Genomic DNA, 27,352 nt, shown 5'->3' with positions numbered 1-27,352 from the left:
GCTCAGTAGTTGTGGCGCACGGGCTTAGTTGCCCCGTGGCATGTGGGATCTTAGTTACCCAACCAGGGATCAAACCCGTGTCCCCTGCATTGGAAGGCGGATTCTTTCCCACTGGACCACCAGGGACTGCTTCTTTTTTATATTTTCTATTTCCTTGTTAAAATTCTCACTGTGTTCATCTGTTCTTTTCCCTGATTCAGTTAGCATTCTTGTTACAAATGCTTTGAACTCTTTAACTGGTAAATTATCCCTGTATCATTCGTTGTTTTTTTCAGTTTAAAAACTTTTTTGGAGTATAGTTGATTTACAGTGTTGTGTTAGTTTCAGGTGTACAGCAAAGTGAATCAGTTATACATATACGTATATACACTTTTTTCTTTTTAGATTCTTTTTCCATATAGGCCATTACGGAGTATTGAGTAGAGTTTCCTGTGCTACACAGCAGGCTTTTTTTTTTCTTATTCTTTCATTTGAAACAAATTCCTCTGTCTCTCATTTTGCTTAACTTTCTCTCTATGAAATTAGGTGAAACAGTTACCTATTCTGGTCTTGAAGGGGTGTCCTTGTGTGGGAGCGTCCCTTTGCAGACTACATGTGCCCAGTGGCTTTGGTGGGAAAGCGGGATTTGAAATGAGCATGGGTCACGTCTTTCCCCAGGGTGTGCTGGCAGCTGTCACACACAGCTGGAGATGGGGCTGGGAGGTCGGAGGTGGGGCTGGAGATGAAGGAGCTAGAGCCAGAGCCTGGTGTGAGCCACTGCTTCTCCTCTGCTCAGTGGCTGACACCGCCCTATACAGGGTCGGGGAGGGTCCCAAGGTACTAGAGCAGAAGCCCTGAAGTTCAGGTTCCCTCTAAGTGCACACTCTCCTCCATCCCAGTATTGACACCTTCACCCCAGAGGGGAGGAATGCTGAAGCAAGAGAGGCTGGAGCAGGCGCTCGTCGTGGACTGGGGCACACGCAGGGGCAGTTGTGGGAAACTGGCTAGAGCTCTGGGCAATTTCAATCTGCTTCCTCTGTCTTGCTCTCTGGAGTAAGGAAGCAGATGTATGCTCTTCACGAGCCGAGTCTAGGTTTCTTACACCCTTCCTGTTAGCCTCAGTAGTTTTCAAACCAGCTAAGGAGACTCCTGGTGTCAGAGCCCGGGGGTGGGGTGTTCCCATATGTGGTTTGAACTGCACACTCCCCAGGGAGGATCTCTGAGCCTGTGTAATCCCCCTCCTCTTCTGTGTCCCCTCCCAGGGGTATAGGTCCCAACCTGTTCGCTTCTCTTCCCTTCTACCCAACTCTGTATGGATCTATCTTTACAGCTTTGGTTGTGTAAGTCTTTGTGCCAGTGTCCAACTTGTTTTCAGTGAGAATTGCTCCACCTGTAGATGTAGGTTTGATGTATTCCTAGGGGGAGGTGAGCTCAGCATCCTCCTCCTCTGCCATCTTCATCTCCTTCCAGGCACTTGTGCTTTAGTTATGTTTTCAAGTACTAAGAAATCAGGTTCTTTTTATGTTGACCTTGAAAATCTTATTTTTTGCTTGGTCTGGATTTCCTGACATTTTGACACCAGGAGAGCAAGACGACCTCCAGAGGTTTCTAACTGTTTTGTGCCAATGCCTCTTGCTTTCTATTTCCTGTCTGTGCAGAGACCCTGGAGAGTGATATGTCTGTTTTCCCCTGTTCTTGAAATGTATAGAAATGTAACATGAAAATGTCAATGTGAACAAAATGCAGCCTTTTCTTTTCCAGTCTCTCGTTTTCCTTTGGCCCCTTTGCCTGGTCGGTGTTGACAGCTGGTATCACCCACGCTTCTGTTCCCCCAAACCCTCCGTGCCCTGCGAACACCTCCAGAGGCCCCGCTCCAGCCTCGCCCTCTGCGCCAAAACCTTCGGCTACTCTTGTTGAATGAACAAGATAACGTTTACGTCAACTTTAAGCTTTTAAAATTCATTTAAGGAGAAACTTCCTTTCCAAGCAAAGGTAGAGTCGTTGAAATGGAAAAGAAGACCATTCTAGAGAAAAGACAAGTTAGACAGTGGAAACATGTTTTGCGGTAAGATACACAGCCACTTCCGACCCCAGGCGCCTCGGCCTCACTTCTTACCGCCACCTTTGCCGCCCTTGGCAGGTGGCGGTACCGGTACTGCCGGTACTGCCGGTACTGCCCTCACTGCCCTCCTCTTGCCTGCTTCCTCTGGTTTTTCTCCTTCCTTTGGCTTTTTGCCCTTTTTATCCTTTCGTGGAAGAATCCGCACACGCACTTTGACCTTCTTGCCTTTGAAGTGTGTCATTTGAAGACAAACATCTATTAAAGCAACAAGTGCAGCCACACCGATAAGGATCTGGGAAACAAAAGAATCCTCGTTACTTGTGCTTTTCCTTCCAAAGCTGTCACAGTTCCTTCCCGGCTCGTGATTGTCCGTAGGTGCTGTTTAACCCCTTCCCTTGACCCCTCAACCTGCCAGACCCCAGAGAGACTTTGGGTTTGCCCCTCCCCTGGCCTCAGCTCCCCGATTCTGATCCCCATCCCTGTAGCCGGTCACCTCACCACATTTTCTTTCTCTCTTTGGACCCCGCCCGGGTGGGGCCCTTTGCTCTGGGGCCGGCAGGCAAGCTTCTGGGGGGAAGCTGTTAGCTGGGTGGGCTCCCTGGACATCATCTTCCTTTCAATGGCTTCTCCCCCGGAAACGTTGACGCAAGTTACCTTTAAACTTTGCTTGGATCCTAAGATTTTGTGAAAAGAGACCCTTTTCCTTAGGGGGAAATAACCATTCTCCAAATGAGGTGATTTCTGAACAAGTAAACAGCCCAACATGAAAGACTCACCACACCATAAATGTAGTGCATTGGCACGGTTTGCCGAGTTTTCACGGCAGAGAGGGCGGCCCCCACGAGGAAAGCACTGGAGGACAGGTCGTTGAGAAGGTCCTGAAAGCATGGGAGAGATAAGTCGGCCTTAGAGCCGAGGCCCCGTCAACACCAGACCTGGCCTAGCTTCCTCCAAAGGGAATGGTTTTCAAACTTCTGCCTGATTTAAAAAATATATATAGGAAGATGAATATTTACTGGGCTAGGTGGACATACCTGTGGCCTACCAGCTGGACTCTTTGAGTTGAGACACAAAATCCAGGATGCTTAACTGCCTTTACGGGCTGCCTCGGCTACCATCCCGTCTGTGAAATCACACATTTGGTGGCTATGTTTTCCCCCCTTCCAGTGCCCACTTAAATAAATGCATGGCTCTCCAACTAATCGATGTCCCGCTTGGGTACCACCTCACAGCATCTTTCTACTCTGAAGGCCAGCTCCTCTTTCTGAATCCAGGGTGGGCTGTGTTGCTGGCAGGAGGTTCTGTTGGACTCTGGTCCTTCACTGGGAGCCTGGCAGCTGCCTCTTCCCCCCCTACTCATCCCTTCCCCCACCTTACTTCTTAGACACCGACCCCCCCTCCCCCCCACCCCGCCTTTGCAAGGCCACGTCACTTCCTCCATCATCCACTCTCCTTCCCGTCCCTTGCGGCCACAGTCCTGCTCTAGCTCCATATTTGTTTCCCTTACCCTATACTGACAAGGTCCAGATGTTCTCAGACTGGGCAAAAGGGCTGCCTCCCATGCTGCCTTCCTCTCAAGTACCACCCACTGTCACTCCCTGGCACAGCCAAACTTAACTCAAAGTTGGCCAAACCATGGCCACAGCAAGCCGGCTTCCTCCCCCATCACTCCTGGGGTGATGCTGGCCCAGAGCTTGCGCATCCTCTTAATCCCATGGGCAGCAGCTGACCCTGCAGTGCTGGGTGACGCCCATCTTTCCCCTTGATTTCTCTGATGCCATTTTCTGGGGTTGTACTTCCCTGGCCACTTTGTCTCAGGCCTTTTCTTTTCCTCCTCGTTCTGGATTTTAACACACTTCAAACATACAGAAAATAATAGAACATCCCATCCCCAATCCCACCTCCACCAGCCGTGACCCACTGAGATTAAACAGATGTTAATGTCTTGCAATATTTGCCTCAGGGCTCTCAAAACAAAAACAAACCATAAACAAAAAAACTTTGTGGAATGAGCTACAGTCTTACCATTCCATCCCTTTCCCTGCCTTCTGCATGTGTTCCAAGTCTATGGGTAGTCTTCCCAAGTGCACAGTAGTATTTTCCTCCATATTATATATTCATAAACAATATATACTATTTTGTGTTTCAAAAATTTAAATAAAAAGATATATCTTATAGCATGTGCTTTTTAAACTTAAAAACCTTTTTCTGAGATTTACCCATTTTGAGAAATATATGAGATTGAGATTAATGAGATTGAATTCATTGATTTTAGCTGATGTATGAATAAACCAAACTGGAGACGTTAGGGTGTTTCTCCCTTTTAGGAAATTATTATTGCCAACTGTGCCTGCAGTGACCACTCTTGCCTGTGCCTCCCATGCACATCTTTTCCTTGTTGAGGTATTGCCAAGTTTCTCTCTAAAGGGCTTGTGCCAGTGTCCACTCATGCCCGCAAATGTATAGGGGCTCCTCTTTCCCATGTCCTTGCCAAAGCCCAGGATTACCATGCTCATTTATTTCTGCCCATCTGGTGAGTTGAAATGGTACCTCATTGTTGTTTTAATTTTCTGATCGCTGGTTACTAATGAAGCATTTTTAAAAACACGTTTTAGGCAGTTGGGTTTCCTGTCTATTCATATCCCTTACCCCATTTTTCTATTGGCTTGTTTTAAAAATTTTGTTTATGATGTCTTCTGTTGTAAAGTTTTAATTTTAATGGTATGCATAGTTTCTCTTTCTTTCTCTTTCTCATGGTCCCAAGAACATTTATTAAATACTCCATTCAGCTGTGTTATGCCACCTCTGTCATATGCCAAGTTGCCATATGTATGTAGGTCTATTTCTGGGTTCTCTTTTTTATTCCTATATTAGTCTGCTCGGGCTGCCATAACAAAATGCCACAGACTGCGTGGCTTAAACAACAGACATTTATTTTCCCACAGTTCTGGAAGCCAGGAGTCCATGATCAAGGCACCAGCAAATTCAGTTTCTGGTGAGGACTCTCTTCCTGGTTTGCCTGGCTGCCTTCTCACCATTTTCTCATATGGCCTTTCCATGGAGAGGAGGTAGGGGGAGGGATAGGGGAGAGGAAGGGGGAGGGAGGTCTCTGTTGTCTTTTTTTATAGGGACATTAATCCTATCAGACCCTTAGGATCTCATTTAATCTTAATTACCACTCTGGAGGCCCCATATGCAAGTATAGCCACACTGGGGATTAGGATTTCAGCATATGAATTTTGGGGGTACACAAACATTCAGTCCATTAGTCTTTGTCAACCCCTGAGCTAGTACCAAAGCTTTATAGTAATTCCAATATGTCGTTGGGTGAGTCCATCCTTATAATTCTTTTCATTCTTCCATAAGAATTTTATTTATTTATTTTTAAAATACATTTATTTATTTATTTTTAGCTGTGTTGGGTCTTCGTTTCTGTGCGAGGGCTTTCTCTAGTTGTGGCAAGCGGGGCCACTCTTCATCGCAGCGCGCGGGCCTCTCACTATGGCGGCCTCTCTTGTTGCGGAGCACAGGCTCCAGATGCGCAGGCTCAGTAGTTGTGGCTCACGGGTCCAGTTGCTCCACGGCATGTGGGATCTTCCCAGACCAGGGCTCGAACCCGTGTCCCCTGCATTGGCAGGCAGATTCTCAGCCACTGCGCCACCAGGGAAGCCCCATAAGAATTTTAGAATCACCTTGCAAAGTTCCACAAACAACCTCTGTTATAAAATTTCATTTAATGTGGAGATTGCTTTGGAATGAAATTGACATCTTTATGATAGTAGCTCTTCACATCTGTGAATGTGGTATATTTCTTCTCTTACTTAGATTTTTCTTCTATGTCCATTAACAAAATGTCATAATCTCTATGTAAAGTTTTACAATCTTTGAACGGGTGTATTCTCAGACACCTGTAGTTTCTGTTGCTGTTTTAAATGGTTTCTTTGAAAAGCCATATTTTCTCATTATTTGTTGCTGGTATTCAGGAACACTATTTTTGTTTTTTGTAACCTTGTGGAACTCAATCAGTTCTAGTAATTTGACTGTAGATTCTTAGATTCTCTGTGTAGAGAATCATATTATCAGTGAGTAATGCTAGTTTTTTTCTCCTTCCCAATCCATATACCCTTTGTTTTTCTTGTCACATTGTACTAAGATCTTTAGCACAATGTCAAATAGAAGTGGGGATAATAGGCATCTCTAAGGAAACGCTTCCAACATTTTACCATGAAATGCAATGTTCATTTTAGGTTTGGGTGGTTTTCTGTTATTAAGTTAAGGAGGTTCCCTTTTTTCCTAGTTTGCCAAGAGTCTTCCAAAAATTAGTATTGAATATTACTAAATAGTTTTCCTACAGCTTATGAGATGATTAAATGGTTTTCTCCTTTAAATAAAAGATGGTGAATTATGTTAACAGAATTTTGAGACAAAACCACCTTTACATTCCTTGCAGATGCCCTGCTTGATCCTGATGCATTGCTTGCTTATATATTGCTTGATTTAGTTTGCTAGTATTTTATTGAGAATTTTTATGGCTGTATTCAAATAATATAGGCCTATAGTTTACTTTCCTTATTATGTCTGGTTTTAAGATCAAAGCTTTACCAGATGGTACAACATATTATAACCCCCCCCCCTTTTTTTTAAGAGAAAAAGGGACAGACAAGTAGAACTGAATATGAATCTAGAAATGAATTGCATATGGGATTTTATTCTTTTTTTTTTTTTGCCACACGACGTGGCATGGGGGATTTTAGTTCTCCAACCAGGGATCAAACCAGTGCCCCCTGCAGTGGAAGCGTGGATTCTTAACCACTGGACTGCCAAGGAAGTCCCACGTATGGGATATTAGCATTTAACAAAAATGCCATTTCAAATCAGTGGGGGGAAGTTGTACTAGTCAGTAAATGAATAAACTGAGTGATAGGGTGGAACAGCTGGAGAGCCATCGGGATACAAAGCTGGAGCCATGGTTCACACCATATACCAAAAGGACTCCAAATAAAAGATTTAAATGTAAAAAATGAAACAAGTGCCAGATGAAAACATGGATGAATTATTTTATACCCTGTTTTTCTATTTCTTTTTCAGTCAATTTTTGTACATCATATGTTTTTCTGGGATATTATCATATAATAATTTATTGGCATAAAAGTTCTTATTTTCCCTGTGATCTTTAAAACCTCTTCTTTATACTAATATTTTTCTTTGTTCTCTTTTTTTCTTATGGTTTATCTACTTTATTAGTCTTTTCAAAGAACTAGATTTTGGTTTTATTAGTCATCACTATGAATCTTTGTTTCCTATTTTGTTAATTTTAACTCTTTGACATTGCTTTCTTAATTCCTTTTTTTGTTTTGTTTTGGTACCTCTTTTTAAAAAAATTTTATTTATTTTTTTATACAGCAGGTTCTTATTAGTTATCCATTTTAGACTTATTAGTGTATACATGTCAATCCCAATCTCCCAATTCATCCCACCACCATCACCACCCCAAGGCCCCTCCTTGCCCCACTTTCCCCCCTTGGTGTCCATACATTTGTTCTCTACATCTGTGTCTCAATTTCTGCCCTGCAAACTGGTTCATCTGTACCATTTTTCTAGGTTCCACGTGTATGCGTTAATATACAATATTTGTTTTACTCTTTCTGACTTACTTCACTCTGTATGACAGTCTCTAGGTCCATCCACGTCTCTACAAATGACCCAATTTCGCTGTAATAAATTGGCTGAGTAATATTCCATTGTATATATGTGCCACATCTTCTTTATCCATTCATCTGTCGATGGGCATTTAGGTTGCTTCCATGTCCTGGCTATTGTAAATAGTGCTGCAATGAACTTTGGGGTGCATGTGTCTTTTTGAATTATTGTTTTCTCTGGGTATATGCCCAGTAGTGGGATTGCTGGGTCATATGGTAATTCTATTTTTAGTTTTTTAAGGAACCTCCATACTGTTCTCCATAGTGGCTGTATCAATTTACATTCCCACCAACAGTGCGAGAGGGTTCCCTTTTCTCTACACCCTCTCCAGCATTTGTTGTTTGTAGATTTTCTGAGGATGCCCATTCTAACTGGTGTGAGGTGATACTTCATTGTAGTTTTGACTTGCATTTCTCTAATAATTAGTGATGCTGAGCAGCTTTTCATGTGATTCTTGGCCATCTGTATGTCTTCTTTGGAGAAATGTCTATTTAGGTCTTCTGTCCATTTTTGGATTGGGTTGTTTGTTTTTTTGATATTGAGTTGCATGAGCTGTTTATATATTTTGGAGATTAATCCTTTGTCAGTTGCTTCATTTGCAAATATTTTCTCCCATTCTGAGGGTTGTCTTTTCATCTTGTTTATAGTTTCCTTTGCTTTGCAAAAGCTTTTAAGTTTCATTAGGTCCCATTTGTTTATTTTCGTTTTTATTTCCATTACTCTAGGAGGTGGATCAAAAAAGATCTTGCTGTGATTTATGTCAAAGAGTGTTCTTCCTATGTTTTCCTCTAAGAGTTTTATATTGTCCAGTCTTACATTTAGGTCTCTAATCCATTTTGAGTTTATTTTTGTGTATGGTGTTAGGGAGTGTTCTAATTTCATTCTTTTACATGTAGCTGTCCTGTTTTCCCAGCACCACTTATTGAAGAGGCTGCCTTTTCTCCATTTTCAGGACTGGCATATTGTCCTCTTTACAACTCTATCTCCACTCTGATAACCTCATCTTTACTTGACCATCTGCAAACAGCTTATTTCCAAATAAGGTCATATTCACAGATACTGGGAGTCAGGACATCAACATATTTGGGGGGTACATAATTCAACTCATAACAGATAGCAAGTTTAAAAGATAGACTTCTTGGTGGACAGTTTGTTTTCCTTTAAGGACTTTAAGCATATCATTCCACTCCCTCAGGCCTCCATGGTGTCTGATGAGAAATTGGCTGTTAATCTTATCAAGTGTCCCTTGTACAAGATAAGTTGCTTCTCTCTTACAACTTTCAAGACTTTCTCCTTGTCTTTGTCTTTGGACAGTTATTATAATGTGTCTCAGTGTGGATCACTTTGAGTTTATTCTACTTGGTGTTTTTTTGGATGTGTAGACTCCTATCTTTTACCAAATTTGGAAAGTTTTTTGGCCATTATTTCTTTGAATATTCTTTCTGTTCCTTTCTCTCTCTCTTCTTTTGGGGCTCTGCCTATGTTAGTATGCTTGATGGTGTCCCATGGGTCTCTTAGGCTCTGTTCATTTTTTTCCTTCATTCTTTTTTTCTTTCTGTTCCTCAGACTGAATAATCTCAATTGACCTGTCTTCAGGTTCACTGATTCATTCTTCTGCCTGCTCAAATCTGCTGTTAAACAACTCTAGTGAATTTTTCACTTCAGTTATATTACTTTTCAGCTCCAGAATTTCTATTTGGTTTCTTTTTAAACTTCTCTTTACTGACATTCTGTATTTGTTCATGAATTGTTCTCCTGGTTTCCTTTAGTTCTTTGAGCATTTTAGAGACAGTTGATTTAAAGTCTTTGTCCAGTAAGTCTAATATCTGGGCTTCCTCAAGGACAGTCTCTATTAACAATTTTTTCCTGTGAATGCGCCATACTTCTTTCTTTGTGTGCCTTATAATTCTTTGAAAACTGTACATTTTGAATATTATAATATAGTTACTCTGGAAATCATATTGCCTCTCCTCCCCAGAGTTTGTTGTTGTTGCTTGTTGTGAGTTAAAGTCATTTGTATGTTTAATGATTTTTCCTAAACTATGTTTTGAAAGACTATTCTTTCTCTTGTGTGGCCAGTGAAGTCTTTGTTTTTCACTAGCTTAATGGTCAGGTAGTGATTTGACAGAGATTTCCTTAAATATTTGGAAACAAGTCTTTGCAGATTGCCTTTGTGTTGGGGCACTCCTTCAACACCTCTCCAGGATGTTTAGAGCTCTTAGTTTTTACTTGCTGCTTGTGCAGGGCCTAAAGGTCAGCCAAAGGTGAAAGCTTAGGGTTTTTTTCTGGGCATGTGTCCAGCTCTGGCCATGTGCAGTCCTTCTAGATTCCCTGGTATAGGTGGGAGCTTTTCAAAGCTCTTATTCTCCCAAGCATCTGCTTCCCAAACTTCTGGTCTGTCTACTGCTTGGGAAACCTTGCCCCGGGTGGCTATGGTTAGTATATACGTCTTTAAATGCTTTAACAAATGCTATCTAGGAGACTGCTTCAGCCCTGAGAAAACTCTGAGGCAGGTGAAACAAAGGCAAGTCCCTGGCTAATCCCTCAGGGAGCCACCAGACAGGTCAAGCACACAACTCTAATGCTTTGGGAACAAGGTTTTTTTGTGTTTTTTTGCGGTACGTGGGCCTCTCACTGCTGTGGCCTCTCCCGTTGTGGAGCACAGGCTCCGGACGCGCAGGCTCAGCGGCCATGGCTCACGGGCCCAGCCGCTCCGTGGCATGCGGGATCTTCCCGGACCAGGGAATGAACCCGTGTCCCCTGCATCGGCAGGCGGACTCTCAACCACTGCGCCACCAGGGAAGCCCAGGAACAAGGTTTTTATTGTTCCGTCTGCCACCAGCAAGGAATGTGGCCAGGAATGTGGGCTGTCTTCATGGCCACTGACCAGCTGGGGATTAAGGGATGGCAGGCAGGTTAAGTAAAATGCTACAACATTCTCTTACCAAAATTCAACAGCCTCTTTCTTCATTGAGCATTCTCCTGTTTTATTTTGTTTTGAATTAGATTCCAGAGTTCTGAAAAAGTCGATTCTGACAGTTTTTGAGAACCTAATCATTGCTTTAGTGGAAGGACAGAGATTTGGAGTTCCCTACTCTGCCATTTTTAGTGATGTCACTCTTATTAAATCTGGCAGGTTCTCAGTCACTATCACTTTGAATATTTCTTCTCTATTATCTTGAGTGTCTTCTTCTGGAACTCCTATTAGGCTTATGATGAACTTTCTCATTCCATATTCTATGTTTCAACTTCTCTCTTTCATATTTTCTCTCTTTATCTGTCAGTACTATAATCTGGGTAATTTCCCCACATCCTTCAGCTCATTACTTCCCCAGCTTTTGTCTGATATGCTTTTTAACCCATTTATTGACATTTTTATTTCGATAACTATATGTTCAATTCTAGACGTTATATCTTGTACTTAAAAAAAATCTGTCTGTTCCATCCTAATAATGTCTTATTCTTTTCTTAGGGCTTTTATTTATGTCTTTATAATTTAAGTGTATTTTAAATTATTTTCAGACAGTTCTTTTATTATCTCATATTCTCAGGGTTCTAATCCTCCCATTTCTTGTTTTTGCTGGTTCTTGATTCTTAGTCCTGGGGATTTAAAAATCAGGTGTTTTGTAGTTTTGAACTGTGAGTTGATTTTTGTACACCCCCCCCCCCATATCTGTCCTGTGAGAATCTCTTTATGCTTTGATTATGATTTTGCATTTGTTTTTCAGGAGTCCCATGGATTTCTTCAGAATACCATCAAATTGGGATCGATTTTTATGCCAGTTCCCAGGCACTACATTTTCTAAGCTGCATGAAGGTTTCTAGGCTGAAGGTAGGAAAAACTTATACCAAATCTGTACAAAGTGTAGGCTCAAGGTTCGTATTTCTCAAGGCGGTCTTTTTTGCTTTTCCCCACTCAAAACTCGGGCAGAGATGAACATGCTTTCTTGTTCCTCTGTGTGGGTGAAAGGTATCGTCTCTGTCTTTTCCCTTAGGGTGCAGTCTTTGCAGGGTGCTGGCCTTATGCAGGATTCTCAGTTCTAAATTCCCACTTTGCTTGGGACCAAGGCCTCAACTCCTAACTTGAAAGTATATGAGAATCCATATTCTAGGTTCCTGGGATAATATCTCGTGGGTCATTTCCACCCACACTGAAGCAGCTGATTTGTCACTGCTCCTGTTTTCCATTTCCAGCACCTCTGTGTTTCCTCTTCTTTTTTTTGCCAGCTCAGCTATTCAGTTAAAGCAATAGTGTTTACATTTCCCCTGGTAGTTTTAGGTAAGTACAGCAGGAGGATTTTCAGGGTTCAGTGATTTTTCATCTTGCTGGAGCTAAAAGTATCTTCTCAAGCACCTTGGCTGGGAATGTGTCCTCTGCCTGTCTCTTTACTTTGTCCTCTGCGTATCCATCTCCCAAGAGTCTTATATGGCCCTCTTTTCCTTTCTCCTGATACTGGGAGTCCTCATCTACCCCCCTGAGACCTATGGATCCCTGGACCCTAATAACTTTTAATAAGTAGGCAGGACACAGTGTAGTTAGGGACTCAAGATTCTACTGATAAAGCTGGGTTTGAATCCTTTTTCTGCCACTTACTGCCTGATTTACCTGGGGGCAAGTTACTTAGCCATTCTGAACCCATTTCATGTGTAAAGTGAGTGAAACAGTGAGCATAGGCTCTGGAGACATGCTGTGAATGTGCAATGAACAAGGGACCTTGGGTTAGTTGGGAGTTAGGTAGGTAAGCTTTGTGATTACAGAGGTAATGGGCAGGGATTCAAGTCCATGAGTCTTCAGGCACAGCAGCTGGGGCTTTACTTTTACTCCTGAGGAACAATCTCACACAAGATTATTACTGTCTTCATGTTACAGATGAGGAAACAGAGTCTGGGAGTGGGTGGTAACTTGCCCAGCTCAGTCCCATTCCAGTGGATGACTGCTTTGGGCTGAACATCCTTCTGGGCTTAACATCCCTTGCAGGGATAGTCACTGGAGATCTGAGGCTGCTTTAGATGTGACTTTTTTTTTTTTAATTCTCATTTTATATTACTGATTTTTTTCTTTGAATTCTGGGGATGGGGTACCGTCAGAGTGGTCTTTCCAGTCAAGTGGGAGCTGGCACAGGGGATGGAAGGAACCGCTGGTTGCTACACCTCCCCTGCTCCCAAGGAGAGCAAAGCCTCAGGAAGGCAAAGACTCCTTCCTTTGACCACCAGGTAGGAAAGAGGTCCTCCACCCCCAAGTTGGGCTTTCTGGAAGCCTTTTCTACCTAACTTCAGCTGCCCCTGCTCTGGCCCCACTGGAAGGTCTGAGCCCATGCCCGGAGCACAAATAAGGGAGATGAGGCATATCTCTCTGTTCAGTCGCTTTCCAGGTGCCAGGATATACGCGTGAACGCACACCAGGCTCAGGCACTCCCCACCGCCCCTCACTTACAGAAATGGGCCACAGGATGAAGAATGTGTATCTCTGGATGGCGAAGGTGTAGATAATGATGAAGAAGATTAAGATGGACAACTCCATGGTGATGATGAGTGTCACGTGGGGGTGCACAGTGGTCCCCTTGAACATCATCAGTGAACCTATTAGGCAGCCCTGCCGGGAGACATGCCCTTTGAGCCACGGCAGAGGGCTCGGGCCAGAGGAGGCCTCGGGGAGCCCGCTCCTCCCTCTGCCCGTCTTTGGGCACTCCCTACCCCCCCCAGCCCCACCCAGGGATACGGGCCCACTTACCAAGATAATGAGCTTGACCTCAGCGTACCCATTAAGCCAGAACTCTCTATTGCTGTTCTTGACTTCCAACTTGTAACGGCGACACCACCCCTTCCACCCTCCCACTTCATCGCCCGGAGGAGGGGCCGCCCCCAGCGCGGCTGCGGCTTTGGCTTTGGCTGCGGCTGCGGCTTTGGCTGCGTCTGCGGCTTTGGCTGCGTCTGCGGCTTTGGCTGCGGTTGCGGCTTTGGCTGCGGTTGCGGCTTTGGCTTTGGCTGCGGCTGCGGCTTTGGCTGCGTCTGCGGCTTTGGCTGCGTCTGCGGCTTTGGCTGCGGTTGCGGCTTTGGCTGCGTCTGCGGCTTTGGCTGCGTCTGCGGCTTTGGCTGCGGTTGCGCCTTTGGCTGCGTCTGCGGCTTTGGCTGCGGTTGCGGCTTTGGCTGCGGTTGCGGCTTTGGCTGCGTCTGCGGCTTTGGCTGCGGTTGCGGCTTTGGCTGCGGTTGCGGCTTTGGCTGCGTCTGCGGCTTTGGCTGCGGTTGCGGCTTTGGCTGCGTCTGCGGCTTTGGCTGCGGTTGCGGCTTTGGCTGCGGTGGCCCCGGGTTTGCCCTTTTTGCCTTTGTCAGCCATCTTGCCGTGGAGTTCTCAGCTTCTCACGGCCTGCCCAATTTTTGCTGTTCCCGGCCAGGCCTGGCCTTTGAGCGAGCCGAATGCCCACCGACCTGCTTGGAGGCCGCGCTCAGCCAACCGCCGGGAACGACGAGCGAAGGCCAGCGCTTAGCGCCCTCTCGACGCGCACCTAGTCTCTGCACGCGAGTCCCCTCCGCCCAGCCGCGCCCCCGCGCCCGGCAGCAAGCGCCTCGAGTGTCCGCGGCCGCCCAGACCCTGCGCGGGAGCCCCCGCCCCCACGCCGGCTCCGGTGGTGGTCCCGCCTCCACGCGGAGCGCTCCCCACGCGGAGCGCTCCCCACGCGAGGCCTCTGGGGGTGCCGGGGGCTGTAGCCGCTGCTCCCGCCTTCGGGTCGGGTTGGCTGAAACTGTGGCCGCCTGGGGCAGTCGCGCCCAGAGCCCCGAGGGCGCATTGGCACTCGTTTGAAAATGTAACGCGACTTTTACACAAGGCAGCACGAGCAAGCAGAAGTGTTCCAGGTTTAGCAGCCCTGATTTTACGATCACATGTGGGCTGAAATGGGTGACAGCGTGCGAACTCAGCGGCGGGAGGGAGAAGACGATGGTGCTTGCGAAGGTGCCCGCGACGGTGCCCGAGAGGGTGCTTCCGAGGGTGGCTCCGACAGGCCGCGTTGCTTCATGGTTGCCCTTGTAGGTGCCCTTGGGCTTCCCCTTGGGGGTACCCTTGTGCGTGAGATGGGTTCCTGGGTGGGGGAGGCACCGGTTTTGGTTTCGATTCCCAGAGCTTTTTTCATGGTATTCCTCATCGTCTTGGTGACCACAGTCGCATCGATGAGACACACGATTGCCGCTGTGAGACACAGGGACTGTCAGACACAAGACCATATGCGGGAAGGAAAGGCGGGGTTATTCTGCAGCTTCTTAGCAGCCTGTCCTCCCTATCTGGGCGGCGGGCGTGCAGCCTCCTGTCCCCCTCTGACCCTCCACTACCTTCCTGGTGTCTGCCCAGTCGGCTGCTGCAGCCCATTCTGGCATTCCCAGAGAAAGGGTTTTTGGAAATAGGCTTTTCTGCCAGTGACGGCCTTGCCTAAGGTCTGAGGCACCAGGACGAGAGTAGGGCACTGATCCTAGGAGGCTCCGGGTGGCTGTGGGCCTCCCGAGAAGGCCCCTCAGTGGAAAGGACTCTTGGGCTATGTTTGAAAAGGCAGGAAGGAGTTTCCAAGGGGACCAACTGGGAGGAGAACTCCAGGTACTGGACAGGGGTCTCCAAGGAATCTGGTGTGGCTGAGACGTATGGAGCCGGTGAGGGTGGGGGCAGAGTTGAGGCTGGGGAGGTGCAGGATCTGGGACTTCATCAACAGGGGAGGGGAGGTTCCCGATTCAGAAAGCCCACTTGTCGCAAGATGAATGGAAAGCGAACCAGGCTGGTGGCAGGGAGACCAGTGGAGGGTGGTAGGAGCCCCTGCCATCCAGGTAAGGATTGATGGAGACCAGGGCGTGGGAGCTCCTGGCAGGTAGGAGAAGGCTTGGTGGCTGAGTTAGCAGATGGGGGTCAGCGGGCTACAGCACACTAGATTCCAAGTGCTCCCCAGCTCCTGTCTACCTTGTATGTTTTTCTTTACTGTCACTTAATCCCTGGCTGCCTTCATGAACTTTTCCCAGATAGGTCTTGCTCTAGCTAATCTGTGAGCTCCCTAAGGGGGAAGGGACTCTATCTCCAACACTGAGCTCAGGCGCAGTCCAATGGGATCGACAAACATTTACTGATCATAGAATGAATTCAAAGAACTTAAACTTTTTTTTTTCTGGATTAATTTCTGTTCCCATAGCTTAACTTCTTGAATCAAAGTCTCACCACCCCGTTCCACACCCCCTATCTTCCAAGCATTTAATCTGCCATTTCTTGTGGTCTTCATATGTTGAGGATTTGTCCCAGCCTTGTGAGCCAGGGTAAGGTATTTAACCTCAGTTCCCATATCTGTAAAAATGAGAGTTATAGAGATTAAAACAGAACGTGCCTAGCCTGGTGTGGGAACTTCTTTTCCTTCCTCAACAAGGCTGAATCACTCACTTTTGACAATGCACTTTTTCTTTTCTACAATCATTTTTTTTCTTGTGATTTAAAGTATGATTTTCTAGTCCAGAAAAGTCAAAGTCCTACTTATAGATAAAAAGAACATCTTGTTGCAACATTTAAAAAAATAGTGTGTATGATTTTCAAAAGAGATTCTGTAGATTTGTTTTCCTACCTATTTGGAGAATGAGCTTAGAGTTTGTGCAACCTCAAATCTTCTGAAGAAGTCAGCACAAGAAAGAGAAAGGGTGGTGGCGATGGTGTTCTATAAATGAAATAATGATAGTCTGCCAGTTTCCCTTTTCCAAAGAGTCTTGAAATACTGATCTTAAATGGAGTCATGAAGGCTTCTACTTACCCCTCCAACGTAGAATAAATGACCTCTTTCCTTTTCTTCCATCGCCAAGACGGCAACTACGAAAAGGAACACAGCAGTAATGAAACTGTTGATAAGATCCTGCAATACAGAATTGAAAATTGTCAACTTCACATGAAAATGTAATTTCATAAAATATTTAAATTGGTCAGTTACCCATCTAAGGATGGATGCCTTTTAAAAACTTTCCCTTTGAGGAACCCTCCTGCACTGTTGGTGGGAATGTAAATTGATACAGCCACTATGGAGAACAGTATGGAGGTTCCTTAAAAAACTAAAAATAGAACTACCATATGACCCAGCAATCCCACTACTGGGCATATACCCTGAGAAAACCATCATTCAAAAAGAGTCATGCACCACAATGTTCATTGCAGCACTATTTACAATAGCCAGGACATGGAAGCAACCTAAATGCCCATCAACAGACGAACGGATAAAGAAGATGTGGTACATATATACAATGGTATATTACTCAGCCATAAAAAGGAACGAAATTGGGTCATTTGTAGAGACATGGTTGGACCTAGAGACTGTCATACAGAGTGAAGTAAGTCAGAAAGAGAAAAACAAATACCATATGCTAACACATATGTATAGAATCTAAAAAAAAAAAAAAAAGGTTCTGATGAACCTGGTTGCAGGGCAGGAATAAAGAGGTAGACACAGAGAATGGACTTGAGGACTTGGGGTGGGAGGGGGGCGAAGTGAGAGTGGCATTGACATATATACACTACCAAATGTAAAATAGATAGCTAGTGGGAAGCAGCAGCATAGCACAGGGAGATTCTGTGCTTTGCAACGACCTACAGGGGTGGGATAGGGAGGATGGGAGGGAGGCTCAAGAGGGAGGGGATATGAGGACAAGTGTATGCATATGGCTGATTTGCTTTGTTGTGCAACAGAAACTAACACAGTATTGTGAAGCAATTATACTCCAATAAAGATCTATTAAAAAAACAAAAAAAAATCCAAAATAAACTTTCCATTGATTAATATTAAGAGGAACTCTCAGCAGCATAATTCTTATATCTTCCATAGACATGAGTTTATGTGATTATAAGGTTCTGGATAGGACCGTCAGTAGAAATGGGTTTAACTTCATTAAAGAACACTCTTAAAAAAAAAAAAGCTGACAACTTTTCCATCAGACTTTTTAAAGGTCATAGGAAAATGGGCAAGAAAAAAACCTAGAGGTCTAGGGGCCTCACCCATATTGACCCTCCATAAATATGATCTTATTGAAGTTTTGTATTTTAAATTAATGTAAATTCTGCATTCTATTCCATAATACATTTGTTTTAATATAAAAATAAAAATTTAGATGAACACTTTACTGATTTAATTCTACTTCCAAATCTGCAAATCAGTAGAACTGATACTTTGGAAGTTGGATCATATTTATTCTTTAGGGTCCCACATCCCAAGAAGCAGGAACCCATCTGAGGAGCTAGCCTGATGTTCTGGAGTGAAAATGACTTTCTCTCTTTCCTAAAACGGCCAGAATTGAGTCTGCCTTGACATCTATAGGCTATCTGTGTCCTTCTTTTTGGACATTGATACTGGGTTCTTCAAATGCTGGCCCAATCTGTTTCTTCATGTGCTAAATAAAGGATGAGGATGAGTGGGAGGGGCACACTCCTGAGGATAAGCACAGCCTGGGCTTTGGTAGCACAGTGATAATGAAAGAGAAGGTTCTCACTGAGTCAGCGGCACCAGCGTTGGAGGATGAGTAAAACCCCGGGGTCCTTTAACCTCCATACGGCCCAGGTAACTAATCTGAACATTTTAAGTTTTTACGTCTTGGTGGCATGACTTGGTAGTGTCAGCTTGGCTGGTGCACTTGCCCAAACACAGCGAAGAGCCCTGCTGTCTGATCATAATGGGTCTAAGTGGAGCTCCTCAGCGTGCCGAGTGTTTCCCCTCTTATTACCTCATTTAACCCTCACAAACACCCTCCAAAGTCAGTATGGCTAGGATCCCCATTTTAAGAAGATGTAACAGAGGCTTAGAGAAGTTCATTAAATTGACTATGATTGAATATCTGGCAAGGAGTGGAGTCAGAACTCAACTCACTATTGCCTCCCATCAGGGACACCCAAATAAGGAGGAAATGATCTGTCCCCCAAGGTTGGCAGTGCCGCACCCATCTTTGGCATTTTCTGTGGAATGGGTAATGGAGGGTCAAAATGGTATGGGACAAATAAGGACAAATAATTGGCCTGCCAAGTCCTAGATGTATGACCTGGGGCGTGTTTTATCACCCCTCTGTGCCAACAGGCTAGGATCTTAGTTCCCTGACCAGTGAATGAATGTGTGCCCCCTGCAGTGGAAGTGCAGAGTCTTAACCACTGGACCACCAGGGAGTTCCCCCAACAGGCTTTTTTTTTTAAACATCTTTATTGGAGTATAATTGCTTTACAATGGTGTGTTAGTTTCTGCTTTACAACAAAATGAATCAGTTATATATATATATATATATATATATGTTCCCATATCTCTTCCCTCTTGCGTCTCCCTCCCTCCCACCCTCCCTATCCCACCCCTCCAGGCGGTCACAAAGCATGGAGCTGATCTCCCTGTGCTATGCGTCTGCTTCCCACTAGCTATCTACCTTACGTTTGGTAGTGTATATATGTCCATGCCTCTCTCTCACTTTGTCACAGCTTACCCTTCCCCCTCCCCATATCCTCAAGTCCATTCTCTAGTAGGTCTGTGTCTTTATTCCTGTCTTACCCCTAGGTTCTTCATGACATTTTTTTCCTTAAATTCCATATATATGTGTTAGCATACAGTATTTGTCTCTCTCTTTCTGACTTACTTCACTCTGTATGACAGACTCTAGGTCTATCCACCTCATTACAAATAGCTCAATTTCGTTTCTTTTTATGGCTGAGTAATATTCCATTGTACATATGTGCCACATCTTCTTTATCCATTCATCCGATGATGGACACTTCGGTTGTTTCCATCTCCGGGCTATTGTAAATAGAGCTGCAGTGAACATTGTGGTACATGACTCTTTTTGAATTATGGTTTTCTCAGGGTATATGCCCGGTAGTGGGATTGCTGGGTCGTATGGTAGTTCTATTTGTAGTTTTTAAGGAACTTGCATACTGTTCTCCGTAGTGGCTGTATCAATTTACATTCCCACCAGCAGTGCAAGAGGGTTCCCTTTTCTCCACACCCTCTCCAGCATTTATTGTTTCTAGATTTTTTGATTATGGCCATTCTGACTGGTGTGAGACGATATCTCATTGTAGTTTTGATTTGAATTTCTCTAATGATTGGTGATGTTGAGCATTCTTTCATGTGTTTGTTGGCAGTCTGTATATCTTCTTTGGAGAGATGTCTATTTAGGTCTTCTGCCCATTTTTGGATTGGGTTGTTTGTTTTTTTGTTATTAAGCTGCATGAGCTGCTTATAAATTTTGGAGATTAATCCTTTGTCAGTTGGTTCATTTGCAAATATTTTCTCCCATTCTGAGGGTTGTCTTTTGGTCTTGTTTATGGTTTCCTTTGCTGTGCAAAAGCTTTGAAGTTTCATTAGGTCCCATTTGTTTATTTTTGTTTTTATTTCCATTTCTCTAGGAGGTGGGTCAAAAAGGATCTTGCTGTGATTTATGTCATAGAGTGTCCTGCCTATGTTTTCCCCTAAGAGTTTGATGGTTTCTGGCCTTACATTTAGGTCTTTAATCCATTTTGAGCTTATTTTTGTGTATGGTGTTAGGGAGTGAGGCTAATTTTTAATATGGGGATAATGATTGGGATTCATTGCGTTCATCTGAGGATTAAATGGCACAATGAATCTGAAAGCATCACATGAGGTGTAGTGGGAATGCATCAAAGTGTAGATTCCTGATATCTGCCTTCAAGATAGTAAACTTTTCTGTGAACTTCTGGTGTTCTTCCTGTTGAGACTGTTGAGCAAGGAGCCCTGTTGTGGAATGGGACTTGCCTCTTGGAGAGGCACTAATGTCTGTTATTTGGGTGCCTGGTGAGTAACACTGGAGGGGGCACGTGGTGCAGGGCTGGTGAGGGTTGGAAGTCAGCTCCAGTTGGGTTCTGTAGGCTGAGTGAGAGGTCTGCCCACACTGGGGCAGGTACAATGGTTTTCAGCTTTGCAGGAAGCGTAGGATCTGAGGATTGTGTAAACCAAGATATCAAAAAATGTGAACAAGGCCCCAAGCGGAGTGTAAACTTATAAAATTAAAACTTAACTAACTGCAGTCTAGATCATTGAGAATTTGGACGAATGCACACTAATAATGATAACAGTAACAAAACAAATGCAGACTCGGTCTCCCTAGCCAATTGTTGACTCCCTGTCAGAGTTCCATCTCCTCGCTGGACTATTGGACATTATAGTTTACTGTGGTCCTTACTTGCAAGGAAGTGCTCTTCTGAACTGTCCCTTGGAAGTAATGCTTTCTTCGTACCTAACATTTCTATTGTAGCTCACATATCTTGAGCACTTACTATCTGTCACATACGGTGCCAAGGTGTTCATATGTGATCTCATTTGATTCTCACAACAAACTCTCATTATCCCCAATTTACAGATGGGTAAGCAACTTGCCTGGGGTTGCTCAGCCAGTAAGTGGCTATGACCCTCCTCAGTCTGACTTGAGAGCCCAAGGGTCTTCTCCTGACTAACACCCCCTCCCTTTTGCCTTAGACACAGACCCTCTTGTTGGCCTCATCTTTGACAAAGAGAAAGATACGTTCTCCCAGATGGGTAAAACTACAGCTGAGTCTTGCCATGTGCAAAAGCACTTCTGGTTTCCCCATAAATGTCATCCTTACTCATCATCTTTTTCTTTCTCCTTTTGACTAAATACCTTATTGACTCAAGTACCTGCCTCTGACACAGTGAGAGATGGGTTTGTGACTTGACTATTATTTTTTTATAAAGCCCCCAAACCGTTCCCTGAGATAAAGAAAATTGTATAGAATTAAAATTGGGAAAGAAAAAGATGCTTTGAGGGTGAATGCTTTTTTTTATTTTTTTAAATCATTGAATATTAGGAAGAAGTCAAACCTTTACACTTTGTTTCACAAAATGTGGTATTTGTAAGAAGCATGTATATACAATAAACATTATGTGGTATTTGTGCCTTGGGGTTCTCCAAACACATGGCAGAACCTGATCAGTCATCACCAGAATCTGAAGGGGACATTCTGAAGCTGATACCTTTTACTTGTAAATGTAAAGATATTGCTGGTAGTCTTGGAATCATCCCTTCAATAGAGTTCTAGTTAAATATGTTTATTATGTTCTTTCTTCTAGATTGCTTTCTATTGGAAAAGACATCAGCTTGACCAGAACTCAGTTTCTCGGACTGTATGGGGAAATACCTTCTTTACAGTGTAGAAGTGTTGAAAATATGGGCTATTCAGAAGACAATAATTATACTTCATACTTTTCTTGGGTACGCTGGTGACATAAGACTAGGGTGGGTAAAGTTGATAATGAAATCTAGCAATGAAGACAGTGACCCCACCACAGGTGGGGTGAGGAAAGCTGGCCACACCCTGGAGGACAGAAACAAGAAAAAGGCAGGGGCTTTGTATCACGCTCTGGGCTCCCATAGCTATCCAAAGAAAAGAGGATGCTCTCCCCCAAGGACAGAGGTAGCAAAAGGGGGCCTGGCTTTACCAGAGTCGCCCAGAGGCCTGCAGCTCTCCACAAGCTGGCCTGAGCTGCCCGTGACTGGGAACAGCTCCTCTCGCAGCACCTGCTTCATGCTTAGGAGACCCTGGCTCCTGCCTCTCCCTGAGGCTCTTCCTGGACGCTCCCCCTGGACCCTCCAGCAAAGCACGGGGCCTTGAGGCTCTCTCCAGCTCTCCAGCTTTATGGCCATGGGCCTTTGGAGGGCTCCGGTCCTCCTGACCACAGCTGCTGACCTTGGTGCAGCCCTCAGTCGCCGACCCCCAAAGGCTTGTACCCTGCCCTCCACTCCAGGAAAATCAGTTCACCGTTCGTCGCACATTTTAAGGAAACCATGAGAAAATGGGAGCGGATTCAGAGAAGGTAAGATTTTGAGAACGTGAGGGAGACAAAGATGTAGGGAGGGTGAAGATAAACCAGCACAAGGCTATAGGGCATAAAGTCTGGAAAGAGTCTGGGCTTTAGAGTCAGACAGACCTGGGCTCAAATCTGAGTTTCCATGTGCCTAGATACAACCACGGGCAACACAGTCTCTTTAATCCAATTTTCTCATTTGTTAAAGGGGGAGTGGGGGACGACCACAACCTCACTGGGTTGTTGTGAGGATTAAATGAGGTAATCTATATGAAGAAGTACCTGGTGTGTGGCATGTGCTCAGAAACAGTTATTTTACCTTCCGCTCTTGAAAACTTCCATGGACAGAGATTTTAGTTTCCGCTCAGAAACCTCTCCGTGGTTGTAGCTCTCCAGAACTGAGAGGGTCTTCCACGTGTCCAATTAAAGCTGCTCAGAGATTGCTTCCTGTGCTTTCTGCTGCTGAGAGAGCTCAGCAGCCTTTCCAGAAAATCCCTCAGACGCTTGGAGAAAGTATTTTGAGTTTTAGTTCAATAGCAACCCATCCTACCTTACAGTTTAAAAAAAGGTACCATAAAAATGTGGAATGATGTGGAAGAGGCATGGGCTCGGAGTTAGGATGGTTCACGGTGCAAAAGATAAAAGGGTAAAAGCCACCCAACTGCCTCAGGGGGTCCAACCCACACTTTGTAGCGAATATATTTACTTTGTGGCAAGCCTTTTGTGATCTTTGCTTTAAACACATTTAAATGTTACAGGACCCCTATAGACAGCTCTTATCATCATGCTTTTCCTTCTCTGAATTTCCCAGATGGGGAAACTGAGGCTAAAGTTCTCACAGCTAGTAAGGTGGCAGGGCCAGGAACGGGGCCCATGTCTGTATCTGGACAAAACTATGCTTCCTGTCCAGTCTGTGAGGATACAGAGCCTCAGAGTCCGGAATGAGAAGGATTTTTCTGTGACCTGAGGAATTAGCTTTGGGAATTTTTCAGTTGGTAAAGAGTATGAAATTCTGGAAAAAGCTATTGAAGAAGGCCATGCAGTGTCTTTTCCTGAATACTCCACCATATGGCACCCCTTTGGAAAAGCTGGACCCTTGACACATGAGAAGTTTGACTCTTGCACTCCTTCAGGGCACACGTGACAGTTTTCTGCCACTTAGCCATGTTGTAGAAACATGCTTTTTCGGAGGGACATTTGTAATCTGTTAGAGAGGGTGCTGTTTGACAAGTAGAAGAAGCACGTGCCGTTTTACAAGCAATATACTACTGAATACACTGAGTAAAATTTTCTTTAGGACCAGCTGAAAAGTACCACGTGTTTAGGGCCGTAGTGAGATGGAAGCAGGTGTGTGTGTTGGTTGTCCTATAGATGGAGGGATTCAAGGAATCTTTCTGAGCTTTAGGCTAGTTTCCTCTCTGGGATTAGGGTGACACTCTGTCATAGCTCAGCTATGTCCTTGTCCAGAGAGATCTCTCTGTTGTGCTCCCTTGAAGAGAGCCTTTACTGTGGGGCTGAGGGCAAAGCTTATATGAAAATTATGAAAATGAACACTTACAAGTAAGGACCAATGTAAATAAGTCATCGAGTGGTGAAGGGTTAGCATATATATTAGAATGAAAAAAAAGAACGATGCAGGTTTCCAGGACTGTGATTGCTATATAGGACTCCTGGGCTTCAGCAATGATGAAACAAACTAGTGCCCCTATGAGAAGGCCCTGCAGTAAAAGAAACAGGATTTGTTTTAATGCAAATGAGCTATTAAAAAACAAAATAAAATAAATGATCAGACTGTAAATCTGATTATATTGCAATTGCCTGTATTGTTTGCACATATATATTATTTAAAAAATTCCTTACATGTTTAAGAAATGAAATAACACAGACAAAAATTGCACACAGTACAGAAGCTTCTTTCTCCTCCCTCATCCCAACCCTAGTCTATCTCCTTAAAAGTAATCACTGTTAACAGTGTATATTTCATACCAGAAAGAATTGTGTATATACAGGTCAAGTAAAGTAAATATATACTGATTTTGATAGAAAGAGTGAGGTAGAGTCCCAGCTTTCTTTCTTTCTGAACAGCTGTTGATTATCCCAACATCATTTATTGGGAAACACCACTGATCTGAAATCCAACCTTTATCATATACTAAATTTTCGTGTGTATTCGGGATGCTTTTGAAACTCTTTTCTTCTATTGAGTTGCTGATTTCTTTTCTAGTACTTCTGAAATTACAAGCAACTCATTTTATGTTGTATTATTGTCTGACTTAGTCCCCCTTTCAGTACTCATTCTCAGGTTATGTTTCTCATTTTTGTCTTGGTCAAGTTCCCGAAGCTAAGCCTGTTGGTATTTTAATTGGGATTTCCTTTAACTTATAATATGGAAAGATTACAAAATTTAGTCTTAACTCTTTAAGAACAAAGTATATCTTTCCGGTTATTTTAGTGGTTTTTAAAATATCTCTCAATAGAGTTCTAAAGTTTTCTTCATATAGGTCTTTCAAATTTATTTCATTTAATCTTAGATATTTTGTCATCTTGATTGCTATTGCAAAGAGAAATATTTTCTTCTATTTTAAGTTCTTGTTTGCTCATTTCTACTAATGAGTTAGTAGAATTTATCTTGTTCTAAATTGTTTCCCAGTTGATTTTATTTTTTAGATCTTTGATCATATCAGCTGTAAGAAATGATATATTTTGCCTCTTCTTTTCAAATAGTCATACTTATTCCTTTTTCCTGTCTGATTGTGGTGACTAGTGGGCATCCTCTTTGTTCCTCATTTTAATGGGAATACTTCTGAGGTTTAATTATATATGATGCTGACTTTGGGGTTTATTTTTATAATGTCAGTGAAATATCTGTGTATTCCTATTTAACTGGTCTCTCTCTTCTTCCCTTGTTCACTTTTTTTTTCACTCAGAGATGAAAGTTGAATTTTGTCAAATGTGTTCTCTACCCTATTTGATACTGTCCTAATTTTTTCTTCTTTTACTTATGGTGGATTAGTTTAATAGAGTCCTAATATTGAATCATCCTTATGTTTCTTCTTCATGGTGTGTTTTGAAGAAGCACTGATGAGCATTTTCTGTTAATATATTAATACTGCTGCTTTGATACAAGTGAGATTTCTATTTAGTTTTCTTTTTCTGAACTTGGTCAGGTTTTGATATCAGTGTTACACTGACTTTGTAAAAATAGCTCAGAAATGTTTCTTCTTTCTCTATTCTTTGAAAAAGTTTGAATAGTATCAGAATTGCATCCCATGAAGGTTTGAAAAGAGTTAACCTGTGAAAAAGTCTGGGCCTGACACATTTCTGAAAGATACTCTCATTCCCCACCCCCCCACCCCCCACCCCCACCCCCCCGGTGCTTATATTGGTCTGTTCAGGTTTTTCTCTGTTCTGGGATCAGTTTTGGTAATTTATAGTTTCCCAGAAAATCAACTCTTTGATCCAATTATTCACATTTATTTGTTTTGCAAAGTGCTCCTGTGAATCCTTTCAGTTTCTTCGGGGTTTGCATTATTTTCCCTTTCTGGTTTCTAACTTTAAATATACGTCCTCTTTTACCCCATTTTTTCCTGTTATATTGGCCAGTGGTTTATCAACTTTATTGGTCAAGTCTATTATTCTTGTTTGCTAATGTACACATTTCTGTTATTATCTCCATTGCTTCCCTAGTTCCCTTTGTGAGGGGAAACCTGAGGAATATAAAAGTGAGGGGTGGAGGGAAGCGTGCCAAATTTAGTAGCAAGGGTAGAGTGTGTGGGAGGAGCAAAGGGAGAGGAGGAAGAAAGGGGAGGCGAAACAATGTGGACCGGCAAAGGGAATTAGGGAAGTTTCCCCCAGGTGGCGCCCCTGGGAATCACTCACTCCCTGAGGCCGAAGCCGGCCTGCATCCGCCCTTGCATCCGCCCAGCGGGCAATCAGCTCTCTCTGCTCACCAGCCTAATGATCTTCAAGATTCTTGTGGGCGAGAAGAGAAATCGCTTGAGGCCGTCCCTGAATTTGGGCGGGAGTTTGGCGCGGCCCTCAGCACGCTTTTGTATGGCCTTCTTCTCTCGCTGGCTGGGGATCGCGGGTTGTGCAGTGGGCTTGAGTGTGGGTGCAGTGCGCCCCCGGGATGCTGAGGGCGCCGCGCTTGTGTCCCGCACCGAGCTTGTGGATGGCGCCGAGCGCTCGGGATGCGCCGCACGGGCGACGTTTAGTGAGCGGGAGGGACGCGCCCCGGATTTCGAGTCCCCCGAACGTGCGTTGTCGTCTTCAGGATTCACGGTGGACCCCCGGGCCTGGTGGTGTCTGACGGGCCCCTCGGCTCTGAGCCTGCACGGCGGCGGCCGGCTCTCCCCGGGGAGCCAGCGTCGCGCCCCAACGGCTGCCGGCCGCCTCTCCCTCGCGCGCAGTCAGCTCTGGCTGCCGGCAGACAAACCAAGCCCTTCAGCCGCCCTCGTAGCCACTGGGATGCGACGCCGCTGCCTAGCCTGGGCACTCAAGGTCCCCTCAACGCCACCACCTCCGTGCTGCCAGCCAGCCGGGGAGCGGGCTCTGAAGACCATTTCGGGCGCTCCCGGCGCTTTCTCCTCTGCCTCCCGGGCCCAGGAACAGGAAAACCAGATCCCATAAGATTGAGGCGCTCGAGCGCTCCCTTGAAAGTTCAGCGCTGGGCCCACAGCTCCTAAATCTCTTCTTCCAGCTCCCATATAGAGATTAAAATGAGAACTGCAGAAAATATGTGTTAGAATAAAGAGATATGTTTAATAATTAGCATCAACTAAAAAGGAATATAAATTTACAAAAC

The 27,352-nt window shown here is 44.3% G+C and overlaps 1 protein-coding gene across 1 annotated transcript; it reads right to left on the bottom strand.

Moving 5' to 3' along the window:
* Positions 1-2,084: 2,084 nt before the first annotated feature.
* CMTM2 (CKLF like MARVEL transmembrane domain containing 2) lies at positions 2,085-14,075 on the bottom strand. The gene is made up of 5 exons (XM_060000938.1): positions 14,023-14,075; positions 13,473-13,620; positions 13,176-13,334; positions 2,818-2,919; positions 2,085-2,333 (listed from the first exon to the last, which is right to left on the bottom strand). Exons 1-5 carry the CDS (start codon positions 14,073-14,075, stop codon positions 2,085-2,087), a joined length of 711 nt encoding a protein of 236 aa, XP_059856921.1.
* Between the last annotated feature and the right edge of the window lie 13,277 nt (positions 14,076-27,352).

This window comes from Delphinus delphis, chromosome 20 (genome assembly GCF_949987515.2).
Source record: "Delphinus delphis chromosome 20, mDelDel1.2, whole genome shotgun sequence".
In the NCBI taxonomy this organism is placed as follows: domain Eukaryota; kingdom Metazoa; phylum Chordata; class Mammalia; order Artiodactyla; family Delphinidae; genus Delphinus; species Delphinus delphis.
Note: the sequence above shows the minus strand (reverse complement) of the source record. Positions and strands in the feature narration are given on the sequence as shown.